The sequence below is a fragment of the Procambarus clarkii genome, chromosome 46 (genome assembly GCF_040958095.1).
Source record: "Procambarus clarkii isolate CNS0578487 chromosome 46, FALCON_Pclarkii_2.0, whole genome shotgun sequence".
NCBI lineage: Eukaryota > Metazoa > Arthropoda > Malacostraca > Decapoda > Cambaridae > Procambarus > Procambarus clarkii.
Genome location: NC_091195.1, coordinates 20506632 through 20521631, shown reverse-complemented (window position 1 = coordinate 20521631; position 15000 = coordinate 20506632). Strand labels below are relative to the sequence as shown.

The 15000-nt window shown below is 55.2% G+C and overlaps 1 protein-coding gene across 12 annotated transcripts in view; it reads right to left on the bottom strand.

Annotated features, from left to right (window-relative positions):
- Nucleotides 1–15000, bottom strand: part of LOC123770464 (serine/threonine-protein kinase N) — a 312702-nt gene that overhangs the window by 101942 nt on the left and 195760 nt on the right. For 3 of the 12 annotated variants that reach the window (XM_045762323.2, XM_069301799.1, XM_045762325.2), the window contains exon 1: nt 4319–7321. The exons of the other annotated variants lie outside the window; for them this stretch is intronic. In XM_045762323.2, coding sequence (XP_045618279.2) covers nt 4319–7306 — 2988 coding nt within the window. In that variant the 5' untranslated portion in view covers nt 7307–7321. Of the gene's footprint in view, nt 1–4318; nt 7322–15000 lie in introns of those variants that run through there. 12 annotated transcript variants of the gene reach the window in all.

Genomic DNA, 15000 nt, shown 5'->3' with positions numbered 1-15000 from the left:
ATCATCACAAGAGACAAAAGACGACATGATGATTCTCTAAACATGACCAAACAGACACGAGTTCACCCCCCACCCCTACCCCCCTACCCCTCCCCCACCCCCCCTACCACCCACCCCCCACACCCCCCACACCCCCCACAACAGCAGCGTGACTCACACTGACGTAGCGCCCCAGCCGACCTCAATACACAACAATAACCACCTTTCATTTTATTAACCTGTAAAATAACACTTCCCCCCCCCCCCAGTTCTCTTAATCCGCCACTCCGTCAAAAATGCAACGTTCTTGCCTAACCACAAACCCAACCAACCCACCTAACCTACTGACGGCGATGCATACAGAACGTTAATATTACGGTGGTTTTAATTTGGAGACGAAGGTGAGATACTGGAATTATTACCAACATTAAATTGTTTTTTTTTCTACCACAGACGTGGCCGGACATTTACAATGCTAACCAGCATATATACATTTTCTTCTGTCCTCCATGGACAGGGTTAGAGAAGTGTTAAACATACAGTTCAAGGGTTTATTGAACACTCAACCACAGAAGGTGATTTGGGGATTTTAGAATGCTAAGCTAAGCTACATACGTAAGAAAATAGGATTGATAGCACCACTCCATAAAGGAGGTAGTAAAGCAATTGGAAATTTGCAGACCAATAACTCTAACGTCGTATAAAAATCTTTGAAATGTGTGGTCTTCTAGCATCAGAGGTCCGCGGTTGTTCAACGTCCTCCCAGCAAGCATCTGAAATATTGCCGGAACAACCGTGGACATCTTCAAGAGGGAACTAGATAGTTTCCTCCAAGGAGTGGCGGACCAACCGGGCTGTGGTGGGCCTGCGGGCCGCTCCAAGCAACAGCCTGGTGGACCAAACTCTCACAAGTCAAGCCTGGCCTCGGGCCGGGCTTGGGCAGTAGAACAACTCCCAGAACCCCATCAACCAGGTATATGTGGGCCTGCGGGCCGCTCCAAGCAACAGCCTGGTGGACCAAACTCTCACAAGTCAAGCCTGGCCTCGGGCTGGGCTTGGGCAGTAGAACAACTCCCAGAACCCCATCAACCAGGTATATGTGGGCCTGCGGGCCGCTCCAAGCAACAGCCTGGTGGACCAAACTCCCAGAACCCCATCAACCAGGTATCAAGCCTTTGACACAGTACCACACAAGAGACTAGCGCAAAAGCTGGAGATGCAGGCAGGAATGTAAGGGAAGGTACTCCACTGGATAAAGGAGTACCTAAGCAACAGAAGACAGCGAGTCACTGTGAGGGGCCGAGGAGTTACCAGTGGGATCTGTGCATCTTCCCCTCCCCATAGCAACTGCACCCCCCCCCCTCTACCCCAACAAGTGTACCCACCTGCCAACACCAGGTGCACTAAGGTAAACTCCTGGTGCAGTAAACCCGACTAATAAGGGGAGACGTACCCAAAGGGTAGTAGTGTCCACTGCTCCTTACAATTCACCTGAAGACGCTGGGCTTAAACCTTAGAAAACCTGCTACTGTTCCTTGGCCCGGCTGACTCATATACCCGTTCCAGACGCTCCTTGCTGCTACTGTGAGTTTACGAAAATAGCATCTCTCCCAGTATACCATAAGTGCTACTGTTGCTATTATTCGCTGCTACTCTGTGCTACTTGGCACGCAAACCAAGCAGTAGGATAATCAGGCCTCTGTAGAACCGTATAATTAGGCCTTGTGAATGGGCCTACTAACCCATTGGGTATTCGGGCGACACCGGAGCTAAGGGTACTACAGCTAGTTGGTTGATAGACGGGTGAGACGGGGGAGAGAGACAGACGGGTGACAGAGAGAGAGAGACAGACGGGTGACAGAGAGACAGACAGACGGGAGAGAGAGACAGACAGACAGACGAGAGAGAGAGAGAGACACAGACAGACGAGAGAGAGAGAGAGACACAGACAGACGAGAGAGAGAGAGAGAGACAGACGAGAGAGAGAGACAGACAGACGAGAGAGAGAGACAGACAGACGAGAGAGAGAGAGACAGACGAGAGAGAGAGAGAGACAGACAGACGAGAGAGAGACAGACAGACAGACGAGAGAGAGAGACAGACAGACGAGAGAGAGAGAGACAGACGAGAGAGAGAGAGACAGACAGACGAGAGAGAGAGACAGACAGACAGACGGGAGAGAAAGAGACAGACAGACAGACGGGAGAGAAAGAGAGAGACAGACAGACGGGAGAGAGAGAGAGACAGACGGGAGAGAGAGAGAGACAGACGAGAGACAGAGCGAGAGACGGGTGACCCATCCTGCATTAACCAGCTGAGACAGCTGGAACTAAGGCAGGCCAACCTGTCCCAGCTGGTTCGCCAATTACTCACACAACTCACCGCTTCTACACTCACTCACAATACTCACAATCCTGGTCCCCACCAGCTCATCTCTCACAACAATGAGTGAATTGCTCTCTCTTGTAGCCCAGCCGTTGTTAAAGATTCGCTACCTGGAATATAAAGTTCAAAGTAGCACGGGCTATGGTGAGCCCGGAGGTCTTTACTGTAGCTGAGCCGTCTCCATCCTCTCTACACACGCGGCCAATGGCTGCATGCCCGCCTGACCTTGAGCAATGCTTTGTACGCGCCCGCCAGCTCGCGCGCGCGCACACAGCTGGTGGAGGCTGACTCCATACACAGTTTCAAGTGTAGATTTGATAGAGCCCGATAGGCTCAGGAACCTGTACACCTGTTGATTGACGGTTGAGAGGCGGGACCAAAGAGCCAGAGCTCAACCCCCGCAAACACAACTAGATACACACACACACACACACAGACATGATCACCACATTCAAGATTCTGAAGGGAATTGATAGGGTAGATAAAGACAGTCTATTTAACACAAGGGGAACACGCACTAGGGGACACAGGTGGAAACTGAGTGCCCACATGAGCCACAGAGATATTAGAAAGAACTTTTTTAGTGTCAGAGTGGTTAACAAATGGAATGCATTAGGGGGTGATGTGGTGGAGGCTGACTCCATACACAGTTTCAAGTGTAGATTTGATAGAGCCCAATAGGCTCAGGAACCTGTACACCTGTTGATTGACGGTTGAGAGGCGGGACCAAAGAGCCAGAGCTCAACCCCCGCAAACACAACTAGGTGAGTACACACACACACACACACACACACACACACACACACACACACACACACACACACTTTCTCCCATGCAAGTCGCATGCAGACTCGAACCACAGGCTGGTGTATCAAGAAGATTACTCAAGAGGGTGAAGAAATGCCTCTTACCAAGAGTAAGTCATACTAAGAAGAGAGTTGTTAGCACGGAGAGGTTAACGACTGGAGTGTCTCAACAGTCTAAACGGACTAGTTAGTTAAGCAAGCTCATTCTTATCCAAGTTTGCTGACGATGTTAAGCTAATAAGGGAGATTCGGACCTGAGGAGGACTGCAAACCCTATAACATTATCTGCACAATCTCCAGAAATGGTCTGAGAAATGGCTGCTAGACTATAGTCCTGACAAATGCAAGGTTATGAAGATAGGAACTGGAGCAAGGCCAAAGACTTCCAAGATCCTGAGCTAAAGGGCCCGAGCTATGAAGAAAGACTGAGAGAACATTCCTCCACTACACAGGACGAATGAAGGAATAGGGCAGACATGATAACGACGTACACGATACTAAGTAGGGGGGATTGACAAAGGAAACATGTAAGCAAAATGCTCACATTCAGAAACAGCAGAACGTGACGACATAACTGGAAACAGGAAACACAGATGAGTCACAGGGATGTCAGAAAGATCTTTGTCAGTCTCAGAGTCGTAAATAGTGGAAAGAACTTCACGAGGAAATTGTCGAAGGCAATACGATATACAACGTACACCCACCCACACACACACACACACACACACACACACACACCCCCACACACACAACACACCCACCCCCCACACACACAACACACCCCCCCCCACACACACACCCAACCCCACCCCCCACACACACACCTACACACACACACACACACATACAACACACAACATGCCCACCCCCACACACAACACACCCACCCCCCACACACAACACACCCACCCCCCACACACAACACCCCCCCCACACACACACCTACACACACACACACACACAACACACCCCCCACCCACCTACACCCCCACACACACACCCACCCCCCACACACACACACACCCACCCCCCACATCGTGGCAAGACAGGAGACGTATATATACACACAAGAAAGGTTGAGACCCTGAGCCCCCACAGTGGAAGATCACACCCTTACAACCGAGCCCAACACTGCAGCAGTGACTTACCTCTTCTGTTGCACTGTTGTCAGCACTGTTGTCGCTGCTGTTGCTGCTGCTGTGGGCCTTCTGCATGAGGTACCGCAGCCGCAGGGAGGGGGTGATGGGGCAGTCCTCCCCCCTACCCTCCAACCCGCCCCTCCTCACCCGAAACGTTTCTTTCCGGATGAGCCGCGACCCGGAGCGGGGTCTGACCGGGTGCTCTTCCGCCCTCAGGAGCCGCCCACCCGTCCTGTCGCGGGCGGCCGGCTTCCTGGGCGGCGGGGGGGTACTGTGGGGCATGGGGCCCATGGGTATGCTAATGGTGGTAGCTAGGACAGGTGGGTGTAGGCCGTGCCCACCCCGCCCGAGGCTTGGGAGGGTGTGGGCGTCTCCCCCGCCCACTTGCACGCGGCTCCGATGTTTCTTATTTTCCTTATTACTGCCGGAGCTTGTGGGCGTGGTACGCCCGGGTGTTAGTGGGGTGGGCGTGGTGTGCCCGGGTGTTAGGGTGGGCGTGGGCGGCTTCAGAGGCCTTCTGGGCTTGAGTATAGACATACGTGAGGAACTGATCTTCCTGTTGGGCTTCAGGTGGGCGGGGTTGTTGTAGTGGTCGATGAGGACGGCTACGGTGCCCTGCTCCTTGTCCCGCCCACGCCAGTGGGCGTGGGCGGCTCCCATTCCACCCTGACTAGCGCGCCCTGTGTCTCGTGTGGGCGTGGAGGGCGGGTGGGCGTGCAGGGGAAGGGTGGAGAAGCCCCCACCTCGCGACAATCTACACGTGGGGGCGTGACACCCACTGCTGTTACACCCACTACACATGGTGTAGGCCCCGCCCACGCCGCCCACCCCCGCCCCATGCTCCAGGTTCTTAAGGTTCATATTGAGAGTATTGACACTGTGCAGGTAGTGATGCCACTCTTGTTGACCCTGCGGCACCTGCGGCACTGCCGCCTGCGTCAACCCGCTCACGCCCGAAGACGAGGAGTCCGAGGACATCTTGCGGGCGTCCCTCCTGGCGTGGGCGTCCCTCCTGGCGTGGGCGTGGCGCCCTACCTCAGGCTCGCTCTCAGCCCCAGATGTGTACACACTTTCCCGCCCACACCTTCCCTTTCTTGCCGCAGGCTTACTGGGCCGCGCGGGCGCCTTCTTGACGGGCTGCGGCGTCCTCAGCCCGTTGACAGCCGCCTGCGGCACCCTAAGCCCGTTGACAGCCGCCTGCGGCACCCTAAGCCCGTTGACAGCCGCCTGCGGCACCCTAAGTCCGTTAACAGCCACCTGCGGCACCCTAAGTCCGTTAACAGCCGCCTGCGGCACCCTAAGCCCGTTAACAGCCGCCTGCGGCACCCTAAGCCCGTTAACAGCCACCTGCGGCACCCTAAGCCCGTTGGCCGCAGGCAGGAGCTTAATATTGAGTGCGGCCAAAATGTCAGACTTCAACTTGGCCGCAGGTGACTCGTCCCTGGGGTTAGGGGGGGGAAGGGTCCTGTCACGCCTCCCCCTGGGGGTCCTGTGTGGGGGGTCGTGCCCCCGGGGGAGGGTGTTGGCGGGGGGCGGCTGCGACCTGCCCCTCTGCCCGCCCCCCCTGCCCTCCTCAGCCCTCAGGGGCGGCAGCTGGGAGCGGTTGGTCCTGTCCCTTCCCCTAGGGAGTCCCAGAGACTCCCTGGGGGTCAAGAAGGGGCTGGGGTCCCTTGGGGTCGAGGGGCTGGGGTCCCTTGGGGTTGAGGGGCTGGGGTCCCTTGGGGTCTTGACGGAGCTGGGGGCCTTGACGGAGCTGGGGGCCTTGACGGAGCTGGGGGCCTTGACGGGGCTGGGATTCCTAGGGGTCACGGGGCTCTGGTCCCTAGGGGAATGTGCCCCCTGACGTCGGCCGCGGCTCAGGTCCCGCATGCGGCTGGTGTCCCTGGCCGCAGTCCGCTCCAGTATCCACGGCTGGTGTGCCTCCCGCATGCGGCTGTTGTCCCTGAGCCGCAGTCCCTGCTCGCCCGCACGTCGCTCTTTGCCAGGACTGGCCGCCCTCTTCCTGCTTTTGCTGCGGCGTGGGCGTGCGGGCGGCGGCTGCGGCACCATCACATTCTCCTTCTGCTGCGTCATGTCTGCGTCTTCCGCCTGCGGCACCTCCGCCAGGCACACGGGGGTGTCGAGGTGCGGCACGAGCGCTGATGCCGTGGCCACCGCTAGCTGCGGCTGCGGGCTATTGAAGAAGGAGGCTTCCTTGAGTGGCAAACGCCTGCCGGAGGCCGCATGCGGCGCCTGGAGGGTCACGTGATCCAGCACCAACGGCAGGCTATGGCCGACCTTCTCCTGCAGGCGACGCATAAGCTGCCGCAGCCTGCGGGAGGGGGTCACTCCCGCACCCTCCCGCCAGCCCGCATCCTGCGGCTCGACAAACCCTGTGCCGCAGTCCGCACTCTGGGGTCGCTTCCCCTGTCCTGCGCCCCGTGGCTTCCTGTCACTCACACAGCCCTGTGAGACGTCACTCGCACAGCCCTGAAGGGCGTCACTGGCACAGCCCTGAAGGACGTCACTCGCACAGCCCTGAAGGGCGTCACTGGCACAGCCCTGAGAGACGTCACTCACACAGCCCCGAGGGGCGTCACTCACACAGCCCTGAAGGCTGTCACAGCCCTGAGGGCCGCCCTGGCGCAGCCCACCAACAAACTGCGCTAGACCGGTGTCGTCGTCAAGGCGAAGTAGCGTCTCAGAATATCCCGAAGACGTATGGAGTCGTGTAGGGTCGTCCCCGGCTCCTGACGACGACGACAACGACGTCCACAGACCGCTGTCCGACGACTGGTCCGACAGGGGCGGTGAGGGACGACGGGGCGGCGAGAGACGGCGCCACACTCCGTCCTCCACGACGGTACAGGAGACACTGGCAGACCCGTTACCCACCTGCCCGGGCCTGCCCTGCCGCTCCCCCTGCCCGGGCACGGGCACGCATAGGGTATACGACACGGGCACCAGGAAAACTGTCTGCGGGGTGACAAGTGCCCGGGGCGCTGTCAATGATGCCATCTGTCATGCCCCGCCTCGGGTGTAGGGGCACGTGGCAGGGGGGGTGGGCACGTGGCAGGGGGAGGGGGGTGGGCACGTGGCAGGGGGAAGGGGGTGGGCACGTGGCAGGGGGAGGGGGGGTGGGCACGTGGCAGGGGGAGGGGGGGTGGGCACGTGGCAGGGGGAGGGGGGTGGGCACGTGGCAGGGAGGTAGGCACGAGGCAGGGGGGGTAGGCACGAGGCAGGGGCGGGCTGCCCCCCTCACACAACAGGTGTTAAAAGGCGAGGGGGCGCTTAATGGGGGGCGATGGGGGGCGGGAGGGGGCGGGAACCTGTGCTTCAGTGCCCATCATCACATGACAATAACACCACGTGCTCAGACGGGGGACGGGTAAGCACGTGACCTGGGGGAGGGTTAGAGTACGTACTCACAATACAAACAGGACCTCTGGTCCATCTTCCAGCCGTCACTATACTCCGTCACTATACTCCTTCACCATCACTCACCATCACACTATCTGTCCACAATAGTGAGCTGAGCGACCTCTCAACACCCCCAAGACCCTCCACTTGCGTCGTCAACAACGTACTGAAGACGTCGTCAACAACGTACTGAAGACGTCGTCAACAACGTACTGAAGACGTCGTCAACAACGTACTGAAGACGTCGTCAACAACGTACTGAAGACGTTGTTAAACACAAACAAACACAAACTTCACTGTTTAGTCCATTATATAATCTCCTTCAAAACACTTTCCTTTTCTGATGGCGGAATAAATCACACAAAATTATTCAAGTTCTCGAACAAATAAAATATTTCAAACATATAACCCATTTGTAAAACTTATTTTAATGTGACCAAATAAGTCATTGGGAATAATTGTCTTTAATGTTATCACTTCAGGAACAAATTTCGGTGTTAATAATAATACGACGCGAGAAATACTGAAGTTGTACATTGGGATCGAACCTGCTTCCGTGAGGTATACCTGGAGTGGATTCTGGGAGTTCTTCTACTCCCCGAGCCCGGCCCGAGGCCAGGCTCAACTTTTGCGATAACTTGGTCCACCAGGCTGTTGCTTGGAGCGGCCTGCATGACAGCATACCCACTACAGCCCGGTTGGTCCACCAGGCTGTTGCTTGGAGCGGCCTGCATGACCGCATACCCACTACAACCCGGTTGGTCCACCAGGCTGTTGCTTGGAGCAGCCCGCAAGCCCACATACCCACCACAGCCTGGTTGGTCCACCAGGCTGTTGCTTGGAGCAGCCCGCAAGCCCACATACCCACCACAGCCTGGTTGGTCCACCAGGCTGTTGCTTGGAGCAGCCCGCAGGCCCACATACCCACCACAGCCCGGTTGGTCCACCAGGCTGTTGCTTGGAGCGGCCCACAGGCCCACATACCCACCACAGCCCGGTTGGTCCGGCACTGCCTACAGGAACCTGCCTAATAAATCTTGTCTTGAACACGTCCACTATACCCATACTCAGGAGCCAAGAGTAACTGCATAAACAAACAAAAAACATACCAAACGGCAGAAAGTATTTGAACACATTAACTACCGGACCTGTTCAATTACCCAGAGACGATCGTTAGTATGAGATAGTTTGAGAGAACAGCCTAGGAAGCCAACGAGGCAGTCGTTAATAACAGCTAACAAGGTCTTGCATCATGAACACGGGAACAAGAACAAACGTCTTACAAATCTTCGCAAAGAACAAACACACAAGTTATAAAAGTTGAGAAGGAAGAGAGTGGTATCCCTGCAGAACAAAGGAGAACGCTGCAGAGAACAAGTCACAACAACCTGGCTGCTCACCAAGACGGCCATCCCACACACCGGACAGGACACACACACACACTCACACGACGTTTGAGTCCATCCAGGAACCTTATCCAGACCCGACACACACACACTCACACGACGTTTGAGTCCATCCAGGAATCTTATCCAGACCCGAGTATCCTTAAATCACTAAGTGCAAGTCCCTATCCCGGTGTTCCTTGAGGGGATCTGAAGTTACTACTCCTATTATTAGTAGCATTCCTCCTTATCTTTCACCTCCTTCATTCCTTCTTATCTTTCACCTCCTTCATTCCTTCTTATCTTCCACCTCCTTCATTCCTTCTTATCTTTCACCATCTCTCACCAACACTCCTTACACACACACACACACACACACACACACACACACACACACACACACACACACACACACACACACACACACACACACTGTTGATTGACGGTTGAGAGGCGGGACCAAAGGGCCAGAGCTCAACCCCCGCAAACACAACTAGGTGAGTACTAGGTGAGGTGAGTACACACCCCTCCAAGCATCTCATCTCTCACCAAGTCAACCTTTTCCACCTGTTCATGTCTCTCAAACACACCAAGTGCCCCACTACTGCAGCTGTAGAAACAGCAGCACCAGCAGCAGACACAGCAGCACCAGCAGCAGGAACAGCACCAGCACCAGCAGACACAGCAGCACCAGCAGCAGGAACAGCACCAGCACCAGCAGACACAGCAGCACCAGTAGCACCAGCAGACACAGCAGCACCAGCAGACACAGCAGCACCAGCAGCAGGAACAGCACCAGCACCAGCAGACACAGCAGCACCAGCAGCAGGAACAGCACCAGCACCAGCAGACACAGCAGCACCAGTAGCACCAGCAGCAGACACAGCAGTACCAGCAGCAGCACCAGCAGCAGACACAGCAGCACCAGCAGCAGCACCAGCAGCAGCAGACACAGCAGCCCCAGCAGCAGCAGACACAGCATCACCAGCAACAGACACAGCATCACCAGCAACAGACACAGCATCACCAGCAGCAGACACAGCAGCACCAGCAGCAGCAGACACAGCATCACCAGCAGCAGACACAGCAGCACCAGCAGCAGACACAGCATCACCAGCAGCAGACACAGCATCACCAGCAGCAGACACAGCATCACCAGCAACAGACACAGCAGCCCCAGCAGCAGACACAGCAGCACCAGCAGCAGACACAGCAGCACCAGCAGCAGACACAGCATCACCAGCAGCAGACACAGCAGCACCAGCAGCAGACACAGCAGCACCAGCAGCAGACACAGCAGCACCAGCAGCAGACACAGCAGCACCAGCAGCAGACACAGCAGCACCAGCAGCAGACACAGCATCACCAGCAGCAGACACAGCATCACCAGCAGCAGACACAGCAGCCCCAGCAGCAGACACAGCATCACCAGCAGCAGACACAGCAGCACCAGCAGCAGCAGACACAGCATCACCAGCAGCAGACACAGCAGCAACAGACACAGCAGCACCAGCAGCAGACACAGCAGCACCAGCAGCAGACACAGCATCACCAGCAGCAGCAGCACCAGACACAGCAGCACCAGCAGCAGACACAGCAGCAGACACAGCAGCACCAGCAGCAGACACAGCAGTACCAGCAGACACAGCAGCACCAGCAACAGACACAGCAGCACCAGCAGCAGACACAGCAGCACCAGCAGCAGACACAGCAGCACCAGCAGCAGACACAGCAGCACCAGCAGCAGACACAGCAGCACCAGCAGCAGACACAGCAGCAGACACCTCAGCAGCAACATCAGGATAAGTCCTGCCTCGTCCATAAAGCCCCATCACATTAATGTAGGAAACAGTGAAGGTGTTCGCACCACACTAGTGAGGAGGAGAGAGAGAGTGAAGGTGTTCGCACCACACTAGTGAGGAGGAGAGAGAGTGAAGGTGTTCGCACCACACTAGTGAGGAGGAGAGAGAGTGAAGGTGTTCGCACCACACTAGTGAGGAGGAGAGAGAGTGAAGGTGTTCGCACCACACTAGTGAGGAGGAGAGAGAGAGTGAAGGTGTTCGCACCACACTAGTGAGGAGGAGAGAGAGTGAAGGTGTTCGCACCACACTAGTGAGGAGGAGAGAGAGTGAAGGTGTTCGCACCACACTAGTGAGGAGGAGAGAGAGTGAAGGTGTTCGCACCACACTAGTGAGGAGGAGAGAGAGTGAAGGTGTTCGCACCACACTAGTGAGGAGGAGAGAGAGTGAAGGTGTTCGCACCACACTAGTGAGGAGGAGAGAGAGTGAAGGTGTTCGCACCACACTAGTGAGGAGGAGAGAGAGTGAAGGTGTTCGCACCACACTAGTGAGGAGGAGAGAGAGTGAAGGTGTTCGCACCACACTAGTGAGGAGGAGAGAGAGTGAAGGTGTTCGCACCACACTAGTGAGGAGGAGAGAGAGTGAAGGTGTTCGCACCACACTAGTGAGGAGGAGAGAGAGTGAAGGTGTTCGCACCACACTAGTGAGGAGGAGAGAGAGTGAAGGTGTTCGCACCACACTAGTGAGGAGGAGAGAGAGTGAAGGTGTTCGCACCACACTAGTGAGGAGGAGAGAGAGAGAGAGAGAGCGGTCGCCACGGGGGAACGAGCAGGTAAATATCACCAGGAGAACCCCAGAGTGACCTTACACCCGGCCAGTCAGTGAAAGGTGCCCGTTACGGAGGGAGAGTGGGCAGAGGGAGAGGTGTGAGAGGGAGAGTGGGCAGAGGGAGAGGTGTGAGAGGGAGAGTGGGCAGAGGGAGAGGTGTGAGAGGGAGAGCTGAGAGAGGGAGAGTGGGCAGAGGGAGAGGTGTGAGAGGGAGAGCTGAGAGAGGGAGAGCTGAGAGAGGGAGAGTGGGCAGAGGGAGAGGTGTGAGAGGGAGAGAGAGAGAGAAACAGAGAAACAGAAAGAGAGAGAAACAGAGAGAAACAGAAAGAGAGAGAAACAGAGAGAGAGAGAGAGCTGAGAGTGAGAGAGAGAGAAAGAGAGCTTTTCCTTTTGAAAACGCTTTTTTTTCCTTGAATGCCTATGTACATACAGCAATGTGCTGCCAACCGGTTGTAGAATTAGCTGTGAGTTTAATGGTATTGGCTTAATGGTTTGGGACCATTAACCAATGGTCCACCTCTCCCAGGATGGTTAGTCGTACTGTACACACACACACATGGAGCCTACAGGAAACACCTCATTGTTAGGTGGTTGTTTAAGATTCGCTACTTTGCACAAAATGTTCAAAGTAGCACGGGCTACGGTGAACCCGTAGCTAGTCCACTACAGCCTGTACTACCACAACTCTGGCCATAGATCTAGCCCAAGCAGTTGTCATGGCACTTTATCTCAAGTCACTTACCAAAGAGGTTAACAACTTCACACTTATAAACGCTGTAGAACACTTTACAACATTATCACTTGTTGGAAAGTTGTTCTTAAGTGTTCTTAAGTTGTGTTCCAAGTTGTTCTTAAAATAATTTACAACTGGAATGCTCCCCGTTTGAGGGGGGGGATGGAGGAGGGGAAGGAGAAGGAGGAGGGAAGAGACCAACATATCTTGCTCCAGACGTTGGGTCCGGCTTGCGCTATGTTGCACCCTTCCCAACTTTGGCCTGTCAAGGTCACCACAGTCTGGCCCGCCACACCACCACCACACCTCTCCACCACCACCACACCTCAGCCACACCAAAACATTCCTCCAACACACACACCTGTCATACCCATCAACACACAACATTCCCCTTTGATCTCTCCACATTCGCACACCCAAATTCATCCCCTTGACGAAAAATGCGACTCACAGGGACTCTTGCCACAGTGGTAAAGGGGGAAGAGGGAGAGGGGGGAGAAGGGGGGAGGTAAAGACTCAACACATACTCGGGGACTTTAATCTCGCATAAAGAGATTGGTAACAAGGTTTGACCTTCAAGACAAGGAGCAAATTCTTGTCATTTATTACACAGACAAAAACAGGGATATAGGACCGACCGGCACCCACACTAGAACCATATTCAAGCAGTTTGGTATACGAGCTGCCACTATAAGCGTCGGCGACCCTCGCATTGTGTTCAGTTATAACGTAGAACTGAAGTTATCTTGAGGTTATCTTGAGATGATTTCGGGGCTTTAGTGTCCCCGCAGCCCGGTCCTCGACCAGGCCTCCACCCCCAAGAAGCAGCCCGTGACAGCTGACTAACACCCAGGTACCTATTTTACTGCTAGGTAACAGGGGCATAGGGTGAAAGAAACTCTGCCCATTGTTTCTCGCCGGCGCCTGGGATCGAACCCGGGACCACAGGATCACAAGTGCAACGTGCTGTCCGCTCGGCCGACCGGCTCCCACACACACACACACACACACACACACACACACAGTTTCTTACACCCTATGCCCCTGTTACCTAGCAGTACATAGGTACCTTGGAGTTAGTCAGCTGTCACGGGCTGCTTCCTAGTAAGTGAGAGTGTGTGTGTGTGTGTGTGTGTGTGTGTGTGTGTGTGTGTGTGTGTGTGTGTGTGTGTGTGTGTGTGTGTGGGGGGGGGGGGGGAGAGAAAAAAAATATAGAAAATACAGTAGTAGTAGTAGAAACAGTTGATTGACAGTTGAGAAACAGGCCGAAAGAGCAGAGCTCAACCCCAGCAAGCACAACTAGGTGAACACACACACACAGTTGACGTGGTCCCAACTGGTAACCTTTGGAACTGTGTGGGACAAGGAGCGGTGCTCCACTTGCAATAACTGCCACCTATTGGCGGATGATTACATCACAATACAAAGCAAACGGGTGGACCAAATGACAACACACCCACCAGCTGGCGACCACGTGGCACAAACATAAATATTTACACCCACCAGCTGACCACCACGTGGCACAAACAAATATTTACACCCACCAGCTGACCACCACGTGGCACAAACATAAATATTTACACCCACCAGCTGACCACCACGTGGCACAAACAAATATTTACACCCACCAGCTGACCACCACGTGGCACAAACAAATATTTACACCCACCAGCTGACCACCACGTGGCACAAACAAATATTTACACCCACCAGCTGACCACCACGTGGCCCAAACATAAATATTTACAAACACAGGAAAAGCGCGGGAAAGCCTCTGGTGACAACATGGCGCCTTAAGCACCGCATGATGAGGCGCTAAGTCTTTCCCCAAGATGCAAAGCGCGCGCGTGTACGCGTGTACACTCCACCCGGGGGTACTCCCAGGGGCTGGACTTCAGCTCCTGGGTCCCGACTATCGCCCTTCAATTTACTGATGTACATAGGTTTCCGACCCAGGGGGATTCTGCCGTAAATATATTCCAAGTACTTCTGGAGGCTTGTTGACAAGGAAGAGGGGGAAGGGGTGGGGAGAGGGGGGGGGGAAGGAGGGGGGGAAGGAGGGAGGGGAAGAGGGGGGGGAAGGAGGGAGGGGAAGAGGGGGGGAAGAGGGGGGGGAAGAGGGGGGGGAAGAGGGGGGGGGGGAAGAGGGGAGGGGAAGAGGGGAGGGGAAGAGGGGGGGAAGGGGAGGGGGGGAGGGGGGATATGGGATTAGATACTGGAGGAACAAAACCAGACACCGAGAAGTATTAAAGACCAAACCCCCCCTTCCCCCCCCCCCGTACAAGCCAATCACTCAGTACCCGGAGCAGCGCCTCAAGTCCACTTAACCGGACACTCCGCCACTAACGCAAAAAGCCAACGGATATACAAACATTCACCTGAGAATGATAACGAGATAAGACAACATTAGAGACATTGAGAGCGTTCTCAGACAATGACGATTGCTTGGAACTGGGATTAAGGTGAGAATTAAGGTGAAATTAGGTGAGAATTATGGTGAAATTGAGATGTGAGGAAGTGAGAGATAGACAGCCGATAGATGAGGTG